This window comes from Argiope bruennichi, chromosome 6, assembly GCF_947563725.1.
Source record: "Argiope bruennichi chromosome 6, qqArgBrue1.1, whole genome shotgun sequence".
Classification (NCBI taxonomy): Eukaryota; Metazoa; Arthropoda; class Arachnida; order Araneae; family Araneidae; genus Argiope; species Argiope bruennichi.
The window spans coordinates 79,199,481-79,223,431 of record NC_079156.1 but is presented as its reverse complement, the minus strand read 5'-3'; the positions used below and the strand labels follow the sequence as shown (position 1 = coordinate 79,223,431).

The following is a 23,951-nucleotide window of genomic DNA, read 5'->3' as shown; positions in this document are numbered from 1 at the left end:
AAAAAACATTTTAATCGATATGGCTCCATAAGCTCCATATTTTCTTGATATATCATTGTTCGTCTTATTTTTGTTTTAAAGGTTGAAATTATTCCTTCGAAGTCACTGGTTTGAATCTATTAATGAGATAAAAGAAAATCCGCTATGGACTCTAAAAGATTTCACAAAAAAGGTTTTAATGAATGTTTTGATGATTGATAAAAAAAAAAGTTGACAGAAATGCATTGCATTACAGATAAAATAGATTTTGACCAATAAATTGATTTCTTTTCTTCTATGCCACAATTCCAAGTACTGTTTGATCATAATAGTGCTTTTATACTAGTCAGGAAAACAGAAATAAATTCTCATGATTACGAAATTATTTTATACTATTCCCCATTATTCTGTCGAAGTCATTTTATTATTTTTTATGGTTGATAATATAACGCTAATATTTTTTTTAAATTTGAGATACTTTAATGCAGAATTGATTTGTATTAGAAACTGCCTAATTGGTTATGGATAAACAAAAGTTTAAAAAATATTAATTATTGGCATTTTAATCGAATTACTCACCACTGGAGCGATAATTTCTTGAAATAATATAGCATCGAACAATCAGAATCTTGATAGTTTTGATAAGGAATCTTTCAAAAATTGTTCCATTCAAAAATTTAATTTCAATTCCTTGACTCCAAAGAATTTAATAATTTTATAATAATTCTTTAAAATTCACTATTATTTACCCCATAAAGTTCATAATACGGCTTAATATAAGATGGATTTGATTGTATTTTTTTCCCCCATTTATGTACTAAAATTTTTATTAAGATGTGTGTAAAGTAAATTGTCTACCCTTTTTCAGAAGCTTTGAAATAACACCAATTACAACAAAAAATTACTATACTTAAAGTTGCTTTTTTATTTACCTCGACTTTTCAAGAAAATGAATAATTATTGAAGTCTTCTGAAGTAGCATAGTAATTTGTTTACTGTAACATATTCATGAATTTTTTTAGAATTACATTTCTATTTCATAATTTTACGACAATCAACATTTAAAAATCTTTCTTCTATTAAAAATACTTGAAATTAGTGCAAATGTATTTGTATGGCAGATATATCTGTCAGACTTAATAATACAAAGATTCTTTCTGAGATATATTTGAATTCCTTGTTAAAAATAAACTTTGATTATTTATTTTCAGGTTTATAAGCAAGAAGTCCGTTGAAGCAATGGAGGCTAAACACGAAAAGCTTTCCACAAAATTTCAGAAGTAAGGTGTTTGCATTTTTTAAGTCCTTTTTTTGTAAATTAGTTATTTGTATTATAATGTAGTCGGTTGTAGCCGAATCTTTTAATAGTTATATAGGATGATTTAAAAATAATGTGCCGAATTTGAAGTAGTGATAATTAATACAAAATCAGCATTTTTCATCAATTTACCCTGTCGGAAATAAAATCAATATTAAAACGATTAAGGTGAGACAGAAATACAAGAAAGTAGTAGAAATTACGAAATAACATTAAATCTTAAATAAACGCTGATAATAAGAGATCACCAAATTAAATGTAGTATATTTTACAATTAGCGATTAGGGATTAACGAATTCCTTCTAGCAGACCATGCATATAAAAGACTTCTGCTGTGATTATTGTTTTTTCAAAAGTGAATTCCTTTTCAGACTTAAGGGAAATATCACAACTGATGTTTATTTAGATATCCTCTCAAAAATTTTAAAATATGGAACATCAAGAGATCGTGGGTACTAAGTTTATGATACATTTCAATCATCGATAGAAAAAAAGAATGCTAGACAGAACCTTTTCACTAAATCCGTAAAAACTTTGGATATTTTAACTAGATCCGAAGCAGAACATTTTTTTTTTTTTTTGTATCTCCAAGCAATTCTGTACCAGAGATTTTATAAGGAAATATATTGACTGCAAATAAATACTGTAAATTGAAAGAGAAAATAAAGCATGTTGTATCCTGTGCATAATAAAAAATGCCAAAGGAAAAATTTTCTTTCTTCCAAGGTGAAATATGCATTCGAATTTTACATCTTAAACATGAAAATAGCACCCATAATGATCTGAGATGTAATCACTTCCCGAAGAATGAGTATAGTTTTCAGTTCAGTTATATTAACATCCGTTTTAAAGCAACACTAGGACTATTTTGGTGCGAAACTCTTAATTTTGAACCACGGTCAGATGACGAGGACGGCACCTCTGTTGACACCCACTCTCCAAACTTCTGCACAAAGAATAAGTATAAAGACGTAGTAACAGGATACATAAAATTTAGTGACAAATCTGAGGTTCTGTTATAAAAGCAAGATGATTAAGAATTTGTATATTCATAATTTCTAGCAAAATGCCTGAAATCCAAGCTCTCAATTATTTATTATTAGAGATAAACCTAATTCGGTTTAGGCGTTTCAGTAGCATGATTTTGAATTTGTTCACTTATTTCCGATCCTTGAATCGATCTGGATCAGTTTTCACAATTCGTTTTATCATTCACTGTCCAAAATATACTGTAGATTTAACTGGTTATTTTAAATTTTAGCCTTAGTATTATTTTGCACAAATAAACTTCAATTTAAATTTTGAATTTTTTTGTCATCTTATTAAAAAAATATTTTCTGGTTGATTCAAAGTTCAGAATTTTATGAGTCTAAAACAATAGAGGGCGGGGTGTTCTGTTTTTGAATGTAGGTCCATTTAAATCCAGCTACTACGTACTAAAAGCTTTCTATAATGCTTTTGGTCTTCATTTATACCTTGGCAAGTTCTGAAGAACAATGTTCGATTTGGTATGTACTATTATTTGTTAATGTGTGACTCATCTTTTTTTATATCACTCTGTGAAAGTATTTGAGAATACTTGCAGCTATTGATATTATTAAAACAATATATTTATAAAAATATTTATGCATGATTTAAATTATCTCTAAGAAAATAAATTAAGCAGAGAGAAATGAATTACCTTATAATATATATATATATACAAGTAAATCAAATTGCCAAATATTTTGATTTTTGAGTAGAGCGATCAAAAACTATTTCACTTTTTTAGCTTTGCCGATGAAATTTTCCAAAACTGGTCGAACCGTATTCCTGCTCTGCTGAAAGATAAACTCCATCAACCACTTATCAAAAGGGAGTCCGGTCTGATAATAGTAAATTTTGTTACTGAGGTAAAATGATCAAGTATTGTGTCTAAAATCTGTTTCTGCAGGGCTTCTTAAGCGTTTTCGATTCTGGCATTATTTTACTGCAAAACATTTCGCATCGCATATGTGATCAAAATCTCCTTTCCTTCTATCTCCAATAAATAAAGCGATTTTTCGATAAATACCTTTCCTTTGGAACATATTAACAACATTTGCCAAATAAAGATGTCGTTTTAAAGTATTATTACTTCTTAAAGTATTTTAACTTCTTCTTAATCGAATGGTCAATTTTCCTGCTCTGTTTTCCATATCTTGTTTGAAGTCGCGAAACATGATTTAAGAAGCCCTGTTTAATGTAAATCTTTTTTGTTTTTGTTTTGTCAAAGCTGCATTATTTTGATTAGCTGGAGACGGTAACCCAAGAAGTAAAACATTTGATTCGTCTGAAGAGCGAGTCATCCCTTCCAGAGGAGGCACTTTCCTTCTACAGGCGGCGAGATGAACTCAGTGATCAGAGAATCGTTGTTCGGTCCATTGTGGATCGGTATAATGAGCTACGTGCCGAGCTGCTGGACATTGAGATGCCTCTTGTTGAACCCATGTTAAAGAAGATGGATCAGCTGCTGTTACCTGCTGAAACCAGTATCATATGGAGTGACAGTGGTAAACATTTGAATTTTAAAGAACAAATATTATAAAACAATGACAACAGTTTAAAAAAATGTCCCGCTTATGCAGTCGGAAAACAAAAATTATTTTAATTTGGACATAAAAATTTGAGACAACTTAAATCCGTCTGTCAACAGACTTCTTATAATGCAATAATTAGTTTAAGAAGCAGAAAACTAAATTTTTCCATGATTTTTCTTAGAGGCATTTGAACTTCCATTCAACCAGTAAGTTTTGAAGTAGGCTTCCCATTATATGATTGTTCATCATAGCAAGAAACAAAACTTTTATTTTAATCACTATCCTTAATATTTCATCAAAAATTAGAATTAAATATTCAAGATAATTTATTTAATACGTGGAATTTAAAAACATTAAATAAACAACATTCTAAATTCAATACTTAACTAAAAATCAATGATTTGTAAAATAAATTTTATTTTTCATTTGTTAGCACCACAATATTATAAATTTTATAATTAAAACTCACACTATCTGGAACTTAGTTTTTTTTTTTTTTTTTTTTTTTTTTGTGGAGTGAAGAATTGCGCCTTACGAAGAACTATTTATTACAAATTGTGTAATAAAGAATTAGTTCGTTATTTGCCTATAATTCCTGTATAAATATTTGAAAGGATAAGTGATTAGATATGAGCAATTCTGTAAAAAATCCCAATAGTAACACAATTAAGGTAAATTTCAGCAAAATTTTTCGTATCTCAGTTGTTAATAGGCGGACAACCTAGTCTTGGAAAAACAGTGTTCAAGTCACATTAACGGTTAGTTTCTTTAAAAAATTTGTAAAACATTGTATAATAATTTTAATTAGAAGATAAGAATTCTAGTTGTCTTAAGTATTTCAGTCATGAGATAAGGAAGCTCTTGGTTTTAAAAAGTTTTAAAAAGCTATTTCGTTTAGAAGGTTAATATCAATGAAAACTGTTTGATGGTTGAATCAGTACAATCTTGAACATTTCTAAGAACTTAAATGATTGAGTACAATTAAGAACTTTAAAGGTACAAGAAATTCCATGTAGAAAATAATGTTTTTTTATACCCAAAATAAATATCAATGGGCGCGATAGATTTTAAGGCGCAAACAATCTTGTGAGCCAAATGGTTCGCTGTACACTAATATATATATATATATATATATAATTAACGCCGGATCAATTGTGAACATGAGAAAGTCTTGAACCATCATTTATCCCTTGTCAGTCACAATGGAAAATAAGAGGGATGGTGTCTTTGGTACTGTTCCCAGTGAACCGTTTGAAAACAGTTTCATTACAGGCCAACTGCAATCATGTGAAAAACGCGAGTCATCAATTATCCTTTGTCAGTCTCCAATAAAAAATAGGGGAAGTACCTTGGCAGTGGTCTCGAAAACCCTGTACAGGCTTTTCATAAATGGTTTAGTAATCCTTCTGCTGGCAAATTTGTAAGTATCAAACAGCGCGAGCCATCAAAACCAATAGAGCAGTTATGGATCCATTAACATGTTATCTATTGTAGGCCTCTTAACTAAATTTCCCCATGTTTTTATTTAACAGGAAATAAATTGTGAAAGCATCGTTTTATTACATATTCCTTCCGGAAATATTTACTGCCTTATCTGTTTCAGGTGTGTCTACATATCTAAAAACAGTAGAAGATTCGTCGGAAACAATTCATCGTCAGGTGCAAGCAGCTAAAAAGAACCTCCGTGAGATTCAGGACTTGTGCTATGCCTGGGGCAACAATGAACCTCTGCTCTGCGAGAAAACTTTGCCTCTTGACCTGGCAACTTTAAAAACAGGAGAATTTTTGGTGGAAGAAACACTTCGACCAATGATAACAGAGGATGGGCAGCGAATCCATTCTTTACTTCAGGTTAGAACAGTTCTATCAACTATCCACAAATGAAACTAAAAGAAATATTGGAAGGGGGAGAATTGAAGGCTTAAATTGAGGGGTGATATGAGCGAATTTTCTTCTTCATAAAATTTGATATAATAATTAATTTCTATATAAAAGCAACTATTTTAAGTTTTTATCACACCCAATTCCTATGAAGAGTTTTCCTTTGACTTGGAATTTTATTTCATTTTCTATAATGTAATGCATAATAATCCACTATACAGTCAGTCCACAAATTGCACAGGGAAATAACATTTTTGTTTTGACAATTGAAAAGCAAGTTGGGCAATAACTTAATAAAATAAATATTATCTTTATTTTTTGTCGTTATTTAAAAACAGGTGATTCATGGAAATAACGTACTATGACTATGAACCATTTTCATTTTGGAGGGAAACAATATTTTAACTTTTTTAGTGCAATATAGCCAAAAATAGAGGAGTGCTAAATGAAGGAGGCAAAATGGTTTAAAATAAATTAAATGATTTAATGGTAAAATGAATGCGCAACTGTATATTTCGAGAGCCATTTCACAAATTATAAAGGAAAATATTTTGATTAGAATTTGAAGAAGTAAATTGGGCAATTATTTAATAAAATAAGTATTATAATACTTTTCTACTGTTGTTATTTTAAACTATATCAAAAGTTTAAATTTTTTTTGTAAATAACATTTTATAGTATTTTGCTATATTTTGGTATTTTTGTTCTGAAAAGAGGAAATTATATAAAACTTCAGTATGCACATTACATCTTAAAATTAATTGTCTAACCTAAGGATTCTAAGTCCATGCTATATGATGTGGGCTCAAAAACTTCTCAACCAAATCTTTTCAGTTTTGCACGAAAGGGGAAAATTGTCCCGAAACTTACTGCAAAACAGACCAACTTAGAATTTTCGGGTGTCATCTGTTTAAACTCACGAAGAGATTTCTATGTGGTCAGAAGTTGTGTCTCTAATCTCAAACAAGAGTTGTCACAGCGATTCTATTTGCAACTAATGGAGTTCTAAGAGACCTGATTTTCAAATTCATCGTACGCTGTGACAAATGCCTCAACATGAATAGTATTTATGTTAGAAAGTAGGAAATTGGCAATATTTTCATTTCTATTTTATGTTGCCAGTCACTGAATTTTTTTCATTAATGTGTGTGTTGCTTGTTGGTAACCTCCCGTATTTTTTGTCTTGTACTTTGAACTCATGCAGGCTGAAAACAGTCTAGATATAATGTGAAATCCAGTTAAATTTGAGGAAAAATTTACATTTTCGTTGAAATTTTCACCCGAAAAAATCTTCATGAGAAGATTGAGAGCAGGAAATCGAAAATACTATTTTTCTTTTTAATTTTTTTCTTAAAAGATAAGTTTTCTAGGGACAGACATAAACTTTACTTATCTCAAAGTGAAACCGGCCCCTGTTTTCTAAAAAGGCAAATTATCAAGTATTTCTCATTAAATCGTGATAAATTTAATTACTTTATCTAATTTAGTTATGTTGGGTTCAAGTATTACATTGAATTATGAATTTTAACTGAAAGTTATAAATTTGAAAATATTTCAAAGTGTAGAGGAATATTTAAGAAAATTTAAGTGCTGTGAACTATTCGAGTACTTTTTTTCATTCCAAGTGTCACTTTTATTTCTGAGCTTGTTGAATGGTATCAGTAATATACTCAGCAGCGTTTACTTTTCCCCTTATGATTTACTGGCCATCGATCATCAAGAAGCTGAGAATCAACATTATAATAGCATGCTATATTTACATTTATAGAATGAGCTTGTGTGAATCTACTTTTTTCTGAGAAACCTCACAATCGTGGCCAGCTCTTTTAAATGCATTAAATTTTCTTTTGTATCAATCGTATTATTTAATTCATCTGATTATATCTTTGAACTTTACTTAAATTTCATTTCATATTTATTACTAGCAGAGCTCAATGGTATCGCCAGTGACGTGACAAAATGAACATAATGACATAAAATAAAGCTAAAAACTGAATTAAAGAAAAACAATATTGATTTTACATGTTTATGTTTCATATAAAATTACGTCGCTGCTGAACTAAAAACAATGAAAATCGAAATAGGCAAATGGAAATAAACCCGCTAAAAGCGATAGAGAAAGAGAAAATGAAATTAAAAAAGTTTTCTGCAAACGAATTGAATAGAGTTGAAATTATATAAAATAATTTTAATGATCCTTGCTTTTATATTTTGGATCGCTGCCAAATCAATGAAAAATCAAGACTTTTCCTCTCTGCCGTGGGAAATAGAAGAAAATCTTTGATATCGTCAGAAAAGCAATTAATTAAAAAAACCAATGAAAAAAAAATATTTTGATGGTTCTTGTTTCACAAGAGAGAAAAATGTTCAAATAATGACCTAACAAAAATTTGAAAGAAATAACAAAATTAGAAGTAAATGTTTGGTTTTAACGTTTAAAATATTAAAAAAAATTGCTATTTTTTAAAAATTTCTCAAAATTCAATAAATTGCATGAAAGATGCAAAATAAAATTCTTTTAAATCTTCTCTTCGATGATGTCTTATTTTTTTCTTCAATTATTTGAACTGATATTACAAGCAAATATATCAGAAAAATAATCCAAAACGGAAAAAAAGTATTCAATAAAATTCTTTTACATTAAAATTTTTTAAAAAATCTTTCTTGCTTCTAATTACCTGAGCACAAAATTTCATGGCTGCAGGTTTAATAGATTTGTTTGGACACCATAAACACGTGGACAAATATTTGCTTATTTGAGTTATACAGACAAAATCTGTCGCATAAATTTAACAATTCTAACTTCATTTTAATGTTAGGTTATAATGATATTGATTTAAATACATTTTTTGTGAATCAACTACAGATTAAACTATACCATAATTTAATTACCAAACTCATTGAACAGGAATCCAAAGCCCTTTTCGGAGTAACGAATACGACCCAGGAATGGTCCGAATACGTCCATTTTGTTGACGAATTAGTAAGCGAAGGTCTCCTGTACCTCCTTCGTAGAAACCTTTACTTTCTACTGCAGTCGACATCTCCTGGAGCTGTCCAGAGTCCCATTTTCATGATTCATGTGCATTTGGACACGTTTGGACTGAGATTCAAGCCTCCTTTGGACAAGCCGAAACACAAAACTGTACAAACCCTCATCGAAGGTATAGTAGCAGGGATATTTAGTACCACAGGATTAGTGAAAAGGGTTGATGATGTACAGTCAACTAAAGATTACATGGTATGCTTGAAATTATGTATTTATGCCATTGATAATGAGTATTCTTTTCATAAAAATTTTAAATATATTGATTTATAAAGGAATCTTTATATGCAAACCTTAAACAGAGAAACTTGCATTTAGCAGATGTGATATAAGATTATTAAAATCACTGATGAAGTACCTGATTTGTAATTTAGTTATATTTGCAAAAATTTCATTTCATGCCGTATCTTTGAAAAACACACTTTTTTACTGCCATAATTTTATGAAAATTCAATATATTTATGTATAGGGTCCAATAAAGCTGGCATTAAAAACTTTTAAGGTGCGAATGCATTATAGATATCCGCTTAGCAGCTATTTATAATGCATTTACTCAAATTATGCCCATCTTGATTCAGTTTTAAGATAACCTATAAAATGATAGTTGTTCATTAACTGAATGACTACGTCCTATCATAAATGAATCGAAATTTTCATTTTTTTCAATCATTTTACATGAATTCAATCATTTTACAAAAAATTACACGAAAAGTTCATTTTAATTAGAAAATTAACTTCATGAGTATTTTTCATGTTCAGTTGTCTTAAATCTAAAAAAACAAAACAAAGGTACATATTGCAGTCTTACATTTCATTTTAATTACTAAATTCTTATGACTCTCACTATATATTTATAAGCAAGTTTACTCTGAAGAAAAGTTTTTACTTTATTTTGAAAAACATATATAGTTAAAAATAATTAAATAATTGAAATAATCTTTACTCGGGGAACAATGTCCTAGCTTTCATTTTTCATCTTTTTTAAATTATAAATTAATTGAAAAACTTTTTTTCATTCTATTTTTTATTTATGATATTTTTTTTATTCTTTAAAGAAAACTAATTTTATCCATTTTAATTGATTTTTGCTTCTAAGTAATTTATTGATTTCCTTTATTTCACTGCTCCTTTAGTCTGAATTAGAAGAACTGCAAGAACTCCAGGAGATGCGTGAGGAATTAAGCAGTCGAATCCAATCTTTAACCAGAGAAGCTGAAGAGGTGCTGCTCGATCTGCAGCCTTATTCTTATTTGTGGAAAGAAGAGCCCGATTCTGTCATCAAAAGTTTGACAGCGAATCCGGAAGACACTCTAGGAAATGTGCCCCAGATCATTGAGCAGGTGACTTGATAGTAGCCATTTTAGGAATTTTCTTAGCTCTAATTTTTTAAAACCATTTTTATAAGCAAAAAAATTTTGAATTAAGGGAATTGTTATTTATATTTAACATCATAATGACGTAGATAGTCAAAGAAATACAGAACAAAAACGAATAAATTTCTATACCGTTTCAGACAAGAGTCGTAAATCCATCCATAATATTATTTCATTTTAAATAAATTTAGTACATAAATCATCTTTTCTAATAATAAAGAAAAACGTGCGCATGTGATTGTGTGTGATATTCTTGATTCGAGTTGTACATGCTAGATCCATTGATCTAGATTTACCAAATTTGGTACGAATATACTTTAGATGAAAAAAAGAGGAAAAAATTGAAAATAATTTTAAATTTTTTAATTAGAACTATTAAAAAGTAAGCTATATTTTGTTTTTTTAATCCAATGTTTTTAGAGAATACTTTAGAGAATACTGTGACATTTAATAATTTTCTTATTATTAGAAAAAGTCATCTTTTTAAAAACTTTTTCTTGAATTTTTATAATTTCTAAATTATATTTTTATTCAGTATTTGCAACAATAATTATCATTGTTGCAAAGAAATTCAAACCTTTTATTTGTTGTTTTATCTAATATTTAATCGCGTTATTTTCTTCCATGGTTCAAAGCTAATAAAGAAAACACCTGTTTATCATCTATGCATATTACAAAAGACAGCAATTCGAAGATAGATTACCCGCAAATTTATGTCTTTAACGGCACTTTGATTCACTGGATTTGACTCTTTTACAAATTTGTATGCACATGGTAAGCAGAGAAGGCTCAAGGCTATTAAAATAATACTATTTTAATATCTAGCAGAATCTGATGTATGGATTTCGCTGCGGGAAACATGAACATCAAATTATGCATAAGAAATTTTATTGAAATAAATCTCAACCAATATTCCTGGCGAAGCATCTGGTCACGTTGAATAAAGACATTTATAAAATAAATCATTCTTTCTTCGTTAATCGTTAACAAATAATTAATGCGAAGTATCTTTATACAACATAATGTGAAAACGAAATATTACACATTAAGTGCATTTATTTGCTGATTTGATTACTCTTATATGAGTACACTTGGAACCAGAAAAATATTTTTCAAATGAAAATGTATGGTCGATTATTTTTAACTGAAAAAAAAAATGCGCTTTATGGAGGGAAAACACTTAAGAAGTTTGGTTTGAGAATTATTTTTCAATATATTTTATGATACTCTTGATATTTTTAAAATTTTTTATTTAGTTTTCTCTCTTAATTTCAGATTCGTAACTGTGAAACTTTAAGAACTCAAATAATGGAGATAGTTCAACCTTTCCGTTTGCTGAAAGAATGGCTGCGGGTCGATCAAGTGCACTTCAAGGAACATCTTTTATCATGCGTGGACGATTGGCAACAACGATTCAAAGATTTGGTGATGGAAAGCGTCTGTCGTTGTCTTTACGATTTGGATGCTTTCTGTTCTGATACTGAAAGTGAGCTGGGTGAAATGGTCCCCAGCACAGAACAGATGGATTCTTCCATTTTGCTGAAAGTCATTACTCGCATACAGGCTGTTCAAGACAGAAAGGCATTGACGAACGAAATGTTTAAACCTCTGGCAGCGGCGATCAAATTTCTCAAGATAGAATGTCAAGAAGAACTGGATGCTCAAGTGCAAATTTTACAACAGGTATCTCAGAAAGTTTGTATATGTATACATATCATCATGGGAAATCCATTCGGTGAGCTTACGATTATAGTCAAACAAGCTCAACAACGGATAACAACATTTATTCCACAAGAAAACATGGAGCAGGTAATAGCAAAAGCTTTCACAAAGATGGCACTTGCAGAAGTGAACAACATATATACAAGCAATAAATTGCTAATAAAATGATAATCGTAATCTATAACCGCAGAACCACGGTGGCATGTTGGTAAGCTTTTGGCTTCAGAGCCGGGGGATTTCAGTTTCGAGGCCCTATTCCATTGTTGTATAAGCGGGCCTGGTGCACGTTAAATCCACTGGGACAAACATACTCCCGGTGGTGTGGTGAGGAAGTTTGTAAGTGGGTTGCGAGCTCAGGTGTTGTCTTTGTCATCCGACTGCGGCTCAAAATTGCGCGGTTCGTCGTAAAAAGCCCAAGTGTACTTTCAAACGGGACGTTAATATACGCTTAGAACGCTTCATCACTGAACGTACGAAAGACAGTTCGAGACTTAACGCTCTCTCGTTTTCCGTAACCGAGATCAATGCTCTAGTAGGAACGCCAGAGCTTGAATTTTAATAGACATATCGCCACAATTCTTTTATTTTTGAGAACTTTCATTTTATCATCAAATGCGTACCAGTGGTAGGGTTCATGCATCTGACATCCATTCAATGTCCATTTAAGTAAGCTGAAAAACTCTAAGGCTAATTTCGATAGGAAGAAATATTACATATTTTAACTATATATATAGTTTCTGTAAGAAAAAGAATAATAGTTTTTTTTCTTGTCATATATTATGTTTCAACAGTAATTCTATTTTTCTCACTAATTTCTGACATCTTCTCTAATATATTTCAACAGAGTCTTCCAGATAGATGGCAACATACTAAGAAACTGGCCGAGCACTGGCGACAGCAGATCTCTACTCCAATGGCAAAGGAAGCTTCGTGCGTTCGCATGCAAGTAACTGCCTTTAGTAGTAAGCAGATCCAGTTTAGAGAGCAGTTCAGGAAGTCAGCTGCTTTCCATCGAGATTGTCCAATGCCAGCAAAAGACATGTTGGAGAAACTGCGCTTGGATATACAAAAACTACAAGAGGAAGTGCAAGAACTCACAAAATCTGGGAAGCTTTTCGAGGTGACCTGCATGTTAAGAAATAGATATCTTAACTTTAATTAATTTATTAAAAAGCAACAAATTACTCATGGTACTTGATATTATGTTCGATATTCAAAAAGATGAAATTTTGATAGTAAATGAATTAACTAAAATTTTTGCTATGGTTTTTAGGAAAATCATACCGATAATATTTTATAATAAAAAAAATCCTTATTTTTAATGAATGACGTTGAGTTAATCGAATCCAGTTGAATAATCCGTTTTAATGACTTCGTTTTAGAAATTCGAAATAGTTCTTGCAGTATAATTATTGAGGGATGTTCCATTCATATAAAAAAGACAATACATTCGAGATTGTATATTAAGTAAATCTTAGCCTGCTAATAGCCAAAAGACTTCTCTTTTGTTTTTATTCACAGAAATCTTGGAATAAATTAACACGATTCTAATTTATTCTTAATTTAAACATTATTCTCCACATTAAAAGTATTTCATTGCCTTTGTTTAAATACAGGGTGCTACAAAACTAATGGTCCATATTATAACGGTTGATAGAACTCGCCAAAAATAAAACAACTTTCACCATACAGTATAGGGTCGGAAAGCAAACTTCGGGCTGCGAGAGGGTGCTTGCTTCGCAGAAATGACGAATACAATAAAGATCAAGAACAACAATATGAACACAAAGAACCTTTATTTATAGCAAATGCTCACAGGAGCGATCGGCAGCTGTAATACAGGATTCACATCGGCGATGCATTGAATTCCGCACACCTGGAATATTCCTGGTATATTACGAACGTCTGCAGCTGCAGTGCTAATTCGGGAGACGAGGTCCCCCGGTGACGCGATGGGCGTCTCTTACAAGACACCTTTTAGTTGTACCCGGGGAAAAAATCTAAGCAGGACAAATCGGAAGATCTGGGAGGCCTAGAGACATCTGTTCGGAAAGGCAGTATCCAGGTAGTTTCGTACATTCCTGGAAAATGAACTGGTACTCCGTCGTGCTGAAACGACATGATGCCTCGAACATTTGCTGGTACATGTTGCAGTAAATCAGGCAACACCTGCTGGAGGAAGATAAGGTACTTTTGTCCATCTAGTCGTCTGGTAACATTTACGGCCCAATTAAATGATCGTGAATCATTCCTGCCCACACATTCACGGAGAATCTTTGCTGGGTACCATTCAAACGTGTACCATGTGGATTTACTGCAGCCCATACATGATTGTTGTGCATATTAAATACGTAGTGAATATTAAATACGTGCATATTAAATTCGTACAAATTAAATTCGTACAAATTAAATTCGTGAACAGAACAGATGCTGCAAACTAAGGCTGCAGTATGATCTGTTGCAAGAACCACGTGCAAAAGTTACACGTTGTGAAAAATCAGTTGTCTGTAAGGCCTGAGTCCACTGGAGATGGTAAAGGTGTAACTTTTCCTCACGCAGCACACGCCATACCGTCGTATGGTGGACCCCTTGCTCCCGAGCTATTGATCGCGTGCTTCGTTCAGGCTGGTTGTCCACTACCTCCAGGATTGTCTCTACTCGATTTGTCGTTCTCGTGGTCCGTGGTCGACCTGTATCTTGTCTTTCAAATGTGTAAACATTGAAATGTTCTCCGATCGGGTAGAGACCTGTTTGGAAAATACACCCGGTAAAGTCTTATCGTTTCTCTGGTCTTGCCATTTGCTCGCCCGTACATGAAGAGCATATCTGTTTTCTCCGAATTCGAATAATGCGGCATCTCTGGCGAGGAATAGCGTCAGAATGGTGAGCTCTGCGAGAAACGGGCGGATGATTTATCTGCTTCAGGCGAAGCTCCCTCTCGCGGCCTTCCGACTCCACATTGTATGTGAAAGTTGTTTTGGCCAGTTCTATCATCCCTTATAGTATGGACCATTAGTCTTGCAACACCCTGTATTGAAGCATTTCCATTGCTCCCAATCAATCAATTCATTATTTTATTTGATTTACACCCTTAGAAATGAAAAGCCATTTAAATTTTTATGGCGATTGAAATTAAATTGTTAAACTCATTTTTTAATCGTTGACTGAGGAGATGCGAGTAACATAAAGACATTTTAAGCCAATGAAATTATTGATGTTTATTAAATGGAGATTTTATTTTCTGATGGAAATGATTGTTAATTGGATAGGAAATTTATTAAGTTTTATAGGATTATTTTTTATAATAAAATATTATATATGTGATTTCTAAACAAAGCTTAAAAATATTTATACACCAAACATATGCACCAATCTAATATTCAACAATTGATTACAATTTTAGCCATTACTATAAATATCTGATACGTTATAAGTTCTTCAAATTTTGTTCACAGATACTGAAGTTAGATGTTATTGAACATTTTGTGATAAGTTAATAGTTAATTTTTCATTTATAAAAGCATGAAAATAGTTTCCTCTTAAGCAATGCTGGGTACCCTACTGAATAAGAATGTTTGTAGAGTTTTAACAATACTTTTATGCTCTGCTTTAGGTTCACGTACCGGAATTCAGCCAATTGAAGCAATGCGAAAATGAATTGGTGCTGCTTGCAGAATTGTGGGAATATATTGATAAAGTGAAAGTGCAGTTGAAGGTGTGGGAGGACACTCCTTGGACTCAAGTGGACCTTGATGCGCTGGAGATGCAGTGCAAAGTGTACATGAGGGACATCAAACTGATGGACAAAGAGATGAGGTCATGGGACAATTTTATATGGTTACAGGAGACTATCAAAAACATCTTAGTTGCGCTAAGAGCGATTCATCAACTGAGAAATCCAGCTATTAAAGAAAGGCACTGGACGAGACTGTCCAATGCTACTCAGGTGAGAATTATGTATATCGGAAGTAATTTATTTTTACAGTTCATGTTTTTGTTGATTGGTAAAAGGAAGAGATTTTGAGTTCTTTTAAATTTTCCTGTGAAAGGTATTTAACAAATTTTTGTATAATATTTCAAAAATTTATTAATTCATCTTATGAATTACTTTCTCATTTATGACATTTCGCTCTTACTTGTTATGTGGTTACTTAATATTTAAAGCTGTCAGGGAATATTATAAGCAGTGTTCTTGACTCCATAACTTTGAAACTTATTTCCTTTATGTTTTTAGAAATATATAACTAATTTTACTATACGCTCTGCAAAAGCTTGTAGACTTTTTTAGGGAAGTATTCTTTTTTCCAAAGGAGTTTTTTCTTTTACCTCTTGAGTAACATATCTTTTCGTTTTATCGAAGAAAGTTCGTCTTCAAAATATTCGCTGGAACTAAATAAATATCGTTATTAAATAAAGTTAATAAATAATAATAAAGTTATAAATAACGTTAATAAATAATTCCAATATTCTTTATTAAAAGAATAAAGAATAGTAAAAGAAACAGCACTGAAAGAAATTTTTAGCTCCAAATTCCATAGTGGTGTTGAAGATCTGTCATCGATAAGACGAATTGCTTCTTGAAAATGATATATAAATTATAATGGTAAATGAAATCGTAATTAATCTTTAAATTTCGAAATACTTTAATTTAATATGACTTGTTTCCTGTTTGTAAGGATAGAATTTTATAACTGATATTTTATTCATTTCATAATATGCTATAGTCTTAAAATTATGCATGATTCTGGAATATCGATAACAATACATCATTTTATTATATTCAGAATTTCATTATAAATTAATCGATTAGGTTAATTATATTTTGATTTCATATATGTGGCAACACCTTGTGGTAAATTTGAGAAAAAATTGTTTCTAATATTTTGTAGTATTTGTAATTGGATTTTAAATTAAAAAAATACAAAATAATTAAATAAAAGATCATATTTTTAATGCTCAATTTACAGCACAGTCTTTTTTAAAAACTATTTTCATTGAAAAGAAATTTACTACACCCCTAATAAAATTCGTTTGTGTAGTGGACAATTTCATTTTTTAATATCGAAGTATTAAATACTGTTGGTTTTTTTTTTTATTGAATCAAGAATCGTTCTTTCTGACATCGTTCTTTTTAGGTACCGCTATCAGTGACCGATGAGACACCTCTTGGGGAGTTGCTGTCCTTGGAGCTGCACAGGTTCGAGGATGTTGTCGAAAGCATCGTCGAAAGAGCATCGAAGGAGCTAGTGACAGAAAGAATCCTGGCAGAACTCGAAGCTACATGGGCAGAAATAAAGTTCGAGCATTCTATTCATCAGAGGACGGGATACAGGTTGCTGCATATTTCAGAACTTCTTATCGCCACTCTGGAAGATAATCAGGTATACAATAAGCATCAACTAAATAATTAAAAAATCAGCAGATTAATTGTTAGAGAATATTTCACTATAATATTTAGCCTTTAAACTGAAGAATCTTCATAAATGAGCAGTATCAATAATATGATGCATATTTTTATTCACATCCATACACGCACATATTTGTGAAAGGAGCAAATCAGTTTAAAAGACCATTATGCTAAATTATATCATTTAATTCTTTTAATAACTCTGTTTTTCCGAGAATAAGTTTCAATAATTATATAAAAACATTATAAGTCGAGGTATTAAAATATTTACAAAACTGTGCTAACGATACTTCCAGTCAATAAAGAAAAGTATTGCTAATATATGATTTCATTACAACTTGTTAAATGCTTTTCATCGTAATTAAATCATCTTAAGTATCAAACACTTTCCACAAAATTGTACAGAACCTCAAATCATATTGTTGAAATGTAGTATACAAATCAATCATGTGAATTTACTTCCGAATAGCATCAACTTTTCCAAAGTAATTGATAGTATTTTTATTGACGTCATTTGGTAACTGAAGAACGATACAAATGTGTAGTATAATTTATTAACTAGTTGTAGATGCCGCATTGTTATACTTAAACCAAGAGAAAATGCGAATAAAAGAATCTTTATTATGCAGAAAATCTCAGTTATCCAGATTTATATTACAAATTAACTTACAGTAAAATTTCAATACTGATGCCAGTATCAATAAATAGTAATTAATAACTTTTCCGGTCCTTCTCGAAGCTTCGCCAGAAATTTAGATTCACGGAATATCCTTGGCATTCATTTAACAATCCGAATTTTATTCATTAAGCTTCAATTACTGTTTACTGAATGCTGTGATAACTACTCATTATGCTTATTGCAATCTTGCGCTTACTGTTATATTTCAGTAAGCATTTATTTACTATTTTTTTATTCTTTTTTAAAGGAAGGCCAGATCATAATCCGGAACTCTAATCATCTAACTCATAATCATTTTTTTCTGTTATTCTTTTTTTAATGGTGGACGGAATCAGAAATCGCATGCGATAGGCTCTGGGTTGTATGTGTTTTGTATTCATATTATTAAAGAGATAGATTTCGGATGTAAAAATCAACTCGCATGATTTTCATGGTTTGTTAACTGTAACTTGGTCTAGTTAAAATAACATCCCATTTTTTTAAAGCAACACTAGGGTTATTTTGGGACGGACCTCGTAATTTTGAACCTTGGTCAGACGACGAGGCTGACTGACCTGAAGACACCTGAGCTGGTACCCCCTCTCTAAACTTCCACACCACATCAAGGTGAGGATTTAACGTGCACCAGATCTTATTATACTACGGCTCTTCGGTGTAATCGGGTCTCGAACCTAAAGCTCTCCTGTTCTGAAGCCGAATCCTTGCCACCAAGCCATCGCGGCCTCTTTTTTGTCGAATTTAAATTAGTGAATGAATCACGTTTGGAGCGATCTTATAGCTCCACAAAAGAAATAAGAAGAGTTTTATTGAAATTCCTCTTAGGTTTATCAGATACCATTGCGCGGAAATATTTGTTTCAATTACTGTTATTTTGTAACAGTCTATATATGATATCTAATCTTGCTTTTCAGGTGCAGCTACAAAACCTGATGTCATCGAAGCACGTCGCCCACTTCCTGGACCGCATCACGGAGTGGGTTCGGAAGATGTCGCGGGTTGAGACAGTGATCGGAGCCTGGGTAGACGTCCAGAGAGCCTGGTCGCAGATGGAGAGCATTTTTATGGGATCGGAGGACATCAAGGAACAATTGCCTGAGGATTGTGAAAGGTTTGGATTTACTTAATTGTAACCGTTCTGAGATGAAACGGAGCTCTAAATGTTTTTGTTTTCTGAGTATGAAATGGTTTTAAAAATTTCAGATAATGTTTTTGTAGTGATGTTATGGATATAAAAATTGATTCATAATTCAATGTACAAACTATTATGGAAAATAGGGAACATAAAACAAGTAAAGATCACAGTGAAAAGTGTGATTGGAAACTTCAATCGAATAACCTAGAGGGGAATTTTCTCTAATATTGTTGTTGGATTTCAGTGCTAATCATAAAAAGTCCTACTGCCTATGGAGAATATACAACAGTTCATGAATGCTGAGATAAGCGGTACGGGATTTGGATATGGAGATGGCAACGTAAGAACTTTTGTATGCAAAATGTATTCGAACAGATATACTGCATCACCAAATGTTTGAGAATTTACGTGAGAATCTGTTGTACGAATACGAGACATTCTTTAGTACATATGTGTCCGTTTACAGTCCAAATGTAAAATTTTGCAAATAAAAGATTACTTTCCTTATTGGCATAAGATCTCTGTAATTTCATATTTCAGTTTCATTCAGGCATATTCATTCTGTCATATTTTTCTATGAAACTATGACTTGTATTTGTGTTTTCTATCTCCCATAACAGTTTGTACGGCGGATTTTAAAACATCGTGTATTTGTAGTTGGGGCAATGAAAAATTCGGTCTAATGAAGATAGACCAATATTGTAGATAGACCATTTTAAATCATCGTGTATTTGTAGTTGGGGAAATAAAAAATTCTGACTAATAAAGATAGACCATTATTTTTACAATGCACCAGACTTATTGAAAAATTACCTATTATTTTTTAATTACATTGGGGTTTCTTAGGCTTACTGCAAAGAGTCCATTCTATTTAAGATAATTCTTGTTCGTCTTTGTTTTAATATTCATCAACTCACAATAAGAATAAGAAGAAACAATGACATTACATAGCGTAAACTTGAAACTTGAAAGACGTAGGTTATGAGGATTTATAGCTAAACGGCTGTTATCCCCTGTTTCCTACATAGCGTAATATCCTCAAAAAACAAAAAAATAAGTAAATAATACAAATTATTGCCATAAAATATAATAGAATAACAAAAAAAAAGGAATTTTTGAACCTTATTTTTGTTTAGTTATATAAGAGCTATTAATATATTCATACTGACTGTTGCTATATATATATATATATATATATATATATATATATATATATATATATATATATATATATATATATATATATATATGCATGTTATAATTTTGTATGAATATGACAACGGGATAATGAAATCACTTTTTAATGCACGTACTCATAATTCATATCAATATTCTTGTCTCTTGCAAATAATAATACTTTTATCTATTTGCCTAAATTTATATATGTATAAAAAATCGCTCCTAAATGTAAATAACCATCTACCAAAGTATATATATATATGTTATATACGTCAAATTTGGTGCAATTTTTGGTACAAATGTTTTAGTACATATATATATAGTGGTAAATATATAATATAGGGTATATATATATATAATATTGTTCCACATAGATTTATGTCCATTGATGCTTCTTTCAAGAGTTTGGTTGAGGTTCTTAGCACCGAATCCGAGACTGTCGTATCTGTCTCAGACCGACCAGATGTCCATGAAGACTTATCCCGCCTGCAGGCGGAATTGGCTCTCTGCGAGAAGGCTCTAGCTTCGTACCTAGAAACCAAAAGAAGGGTTTTCCCTCGTTTCTATTTCGTGTCTTCGGCAGATCTTCTCGACATCTTGTCCAACGGAACTCGACCACGAACGGTTTGTATCAAAACTATTTAGTTAAAAAGGAAATTTTTTCATCCTTTGTGACATATTTTAAATTACTTGTAAACTCGTCAGAGAGTTCTACACATTCAGTCTTTTCTTTGTGCATGAATGATGTCAAATTCGTTAATTTTTTTAACTTAATTTTTAAACAAACAATGCGCTTTATTATTCGGACTCTTTATTTTTATCACTTCAATAGTAATAACATTTTGAAAAAAATCCATTTTCTTTGCGCTCATAGCGAAACATTCGTTTGAATTTTGCCTAATTCTCTACTATCAGTAACTTTTTTTAATTAAATATGTTCCCAGAATCCATTTTTCATGATTTACATAGCTTATATATGGAATTTAGTTTCGTTCCATTCATTAGCATGAGCTGCAAATATTTCCAAACAGAGCAAATTGTTTTATAGTTAACCTTTATATCTTATCAAATATTTATGAATGTTTACTTCATATAATATGCTGATAAATATCTCTAAATAATATTTCTCTCTAACAGATAATTCGACATTTACCAAAACTTTTCGACTCAGCAGCACAGCTTATTTTTGAAAGTGAAGAGAGTGACGTCGCTGTGGCAGTGATCAGCAGGGATGGTGAGGTCCTAAAACTGAAAGAGAACTGTCCATGCTCTGGAGCAGTTGAACTGTGGCTGGACAATCTTTTGACAATTGTTCGGCACACTTTGAAGGAAGACTTGTCCACAGCTCTGGGTTCTTATGAGGATGGGAATCGAGAGGCCTGGATTTTCGAGAACATTGCGCAGGTGGCGCTGACGGGTACTCAGATCTGGTGGACTGCAGAAGTGAGTGCTGCCCTTCAAAGAGTTCGTCAAGGGCATGAGACAGCCTTGAAACAATATAATAAGAAACAGGTATAAATATATGTGATTCTTCCACAATTTTTAAATAGAAATTTTTGTATTTGATGATTAATTAGTTACTGTGATGCTAGTAGATCTAAAATAACACTTAGTTTGTGAAACCGAATTTGTTCAGAAAACATTGAACCTAACATTTGAGATCTTACTAGTAATTGCTTTTACTGAAATACTGAACTTTTAATTAAGTATTTTTAATATTGAAAAAAGCTTTGGCTAGATTTTCTTCTTATAGATCAATATTATAAAAAATAATAAATGAATTTCTCTCTTTTGGGTATTATTTACAGTTTTAACCAATTCAGAGGGTTTTTTGTAAGAAGTTTTGCTGTAAGGAATCGTGTACATACAATGTAAATATGGATATAAAGAACTGCAAATAAAAGGGTGAAAACGGGATCGATGAATAATCCTTATGACTCGACATCTCTTGGCTGCGCTGCTCTTAATTTTCATATTTACGTAATAAAATAGTCAAAAATAGTAAATTACTGTTAATATTAAATAAATAATTATAATGACCAATAATAATAAATAAATAATAATAATAAGTAATAGTAGTAATAATAATAATAATAATAAATAATAAAAAGTAGTAGTAATAATAATACTAATAAATAATAAAAAGTAGTAGTAATAATAATAATAAGTAGTAGTAGTAGTAGTAGTAATAATAAGTAATAATAATAATAATAATATGTAAATAACAGTAAATCAAGGAATTAGAATTAAAGGAGCTTTATTTAGAATAAAATATAAGATTTTGAACTTTGTAAGTTTAATAATAGGATTATTGTAAGTTTAATATTAGGATTATTTCCTGGCACTACGTATTTGAACTACTGTAACATCTTTTGAACACTTATTTATTCAACATATACCTTACCGATTATAATAACAGACATTATTATTCACAACTATGTGAAGCATAATTCAAGGAAAAATAAAAAAAAAAAGAAGCAAAGCCCTCCCCCCTCCCAATAAAAAAAACTCTAAACTCTAAATGTGAATCTCATTTCAGATGCAACAACTGCACCATTTGATTGGCCTATTGCTGACTGACTTGAGCCGCGAATCCCGCCAGAAAGTAATGACCATCTGCACGATGGATGTACACGCCAGAGACGTGGTCTCAAAACTGGTCTCTCTTCGTGTAGAGGCTGAGTCTGATTTCGCCTGGCAATCTCAATTGCGGCACCGTTGGGAGGAGGACTGCAGAGTTTACATTTGCGATGCCCGATTTGACTACTGCCACGAATATCTAGGCAACACACCACGTCTTGTCGTCACCCCTTTGACGGACAGGTAAGTCAAATGCATACTTTCAGACGAATAATTAAAAAAATTCCAAATTTTTTTGTAGATTTTTTTACTTGCAGAAAAGAGTCATTATGCGGATGAATCATTTTCTTATTAATCTACTGAAATTTAGCTCCAATTTTTGTAATTGACAATACACATGATTAACCCATTCGAAACGGATTGCACACCGTATGTGCAAAGAATTTCCGAGCCAAAAAGGTGGGTAACAACACCATATGAGCGATTATTGCAATTTAGTATTATCGTAATTCAGTAATTTTCTGAAGATGATCTCCAAACAATCAGCCTTCTCGAATAGATTAAGTTATGTAATATCTTGAGTTGTCGGAATGCGTACAACTAAAACACTTTGTCAGAAACTATATTTTTTTCATTTAATTTAAAAATCAACTTTATCTGACACTGTACTTATTTTCGAACATGCAATAGCTATGCTTCTTATTGTTTCTGGGTAATCAAAAGAAACCAATCGGAATAATCTCCTTTCGGTATCATTCATTCTCCCTTATATAGGTGTTAGGAATGCCTGCTTGCATTGCAGATTTTTATAATCTTCTGAAATTGAAAGTGGAGTATATAACCCCTCCCTCACCCTCCGATTCTCGCTTAGAGTTATAAAATCCCTCAAATGAGCGTAATTGTATTACCCGCAAATGTTGTATAATTGTTTTTCATGCAGCGATGAAAAATACTTATACAATTTTAATACCTTCTTTTCGAATGATTAAAACTATAATTAGATGCAGAACTACAATTTCAGTAACAAGATCACACACTGAACTTTAATTTACTAAGATGTCGCATCTTTGAATTATCGAGTTTACATCATGCGATCG

At 31.4% G+C, this 23,951-nt stretch overlaps 1 protein-coding gene across 1 annotated transcript in view; it reads left to right on the top strand.

Annotated features, from left to right (window-relative positions):
- Positions 1 to 8,901: 8,901 nt before the first annotated feature.
- The window catches only part of LOC129971796 (dynein beta chain, ciliary-like), a 101,784-nt gene continuing 86,734 nt past the window's right edge, over positions 8,902 to 23,951 (top strand). The window contains exons 1-10 of the mRNA XM_056085772.1: positions 8,902 to 8,977; positions 9,916 to 10,122; positions 11,431 to 11,838; positions 12,722 to 12,997; positions 15,491 to 15,823; positions 17,013 to 17,258; positions 18,875 to 19,071; positions 20,649 to 20,898; positions 21,412 to 21,786; positions 22,814 to 23,097. Of these exons, the coding sequence (XP_055941747.1) occupies positions 8,975 to 8,977; positions 9,916 to 10,122; positions 11,431 to 11,838; positions 12,722 to 12,997; positions 15,491 to 15,823; positions 17,013 to 17,258; positions 18,875 to 19,071; positions 20,649 to 20,898; positions 21,412 to 21,786; positions 22,814 to 23,097 (2,579 nt within the window). The 5' untranslated portion in view covers positions 8,902 to 8,974. The remainder of the gene's footprint in view (positions 8,978 to 9,915; positions 10,123 to 11,430; positions 11,839 to 12,721; positions 12,998 to 15,490; positions 15,824 to 17,012; positions 17,259 to 18,874; positions 19,072 to 20,648; positions 20,899 to 21,411; positions 21,787 to 22,813; positions 23,098 to 23,951) is intronic.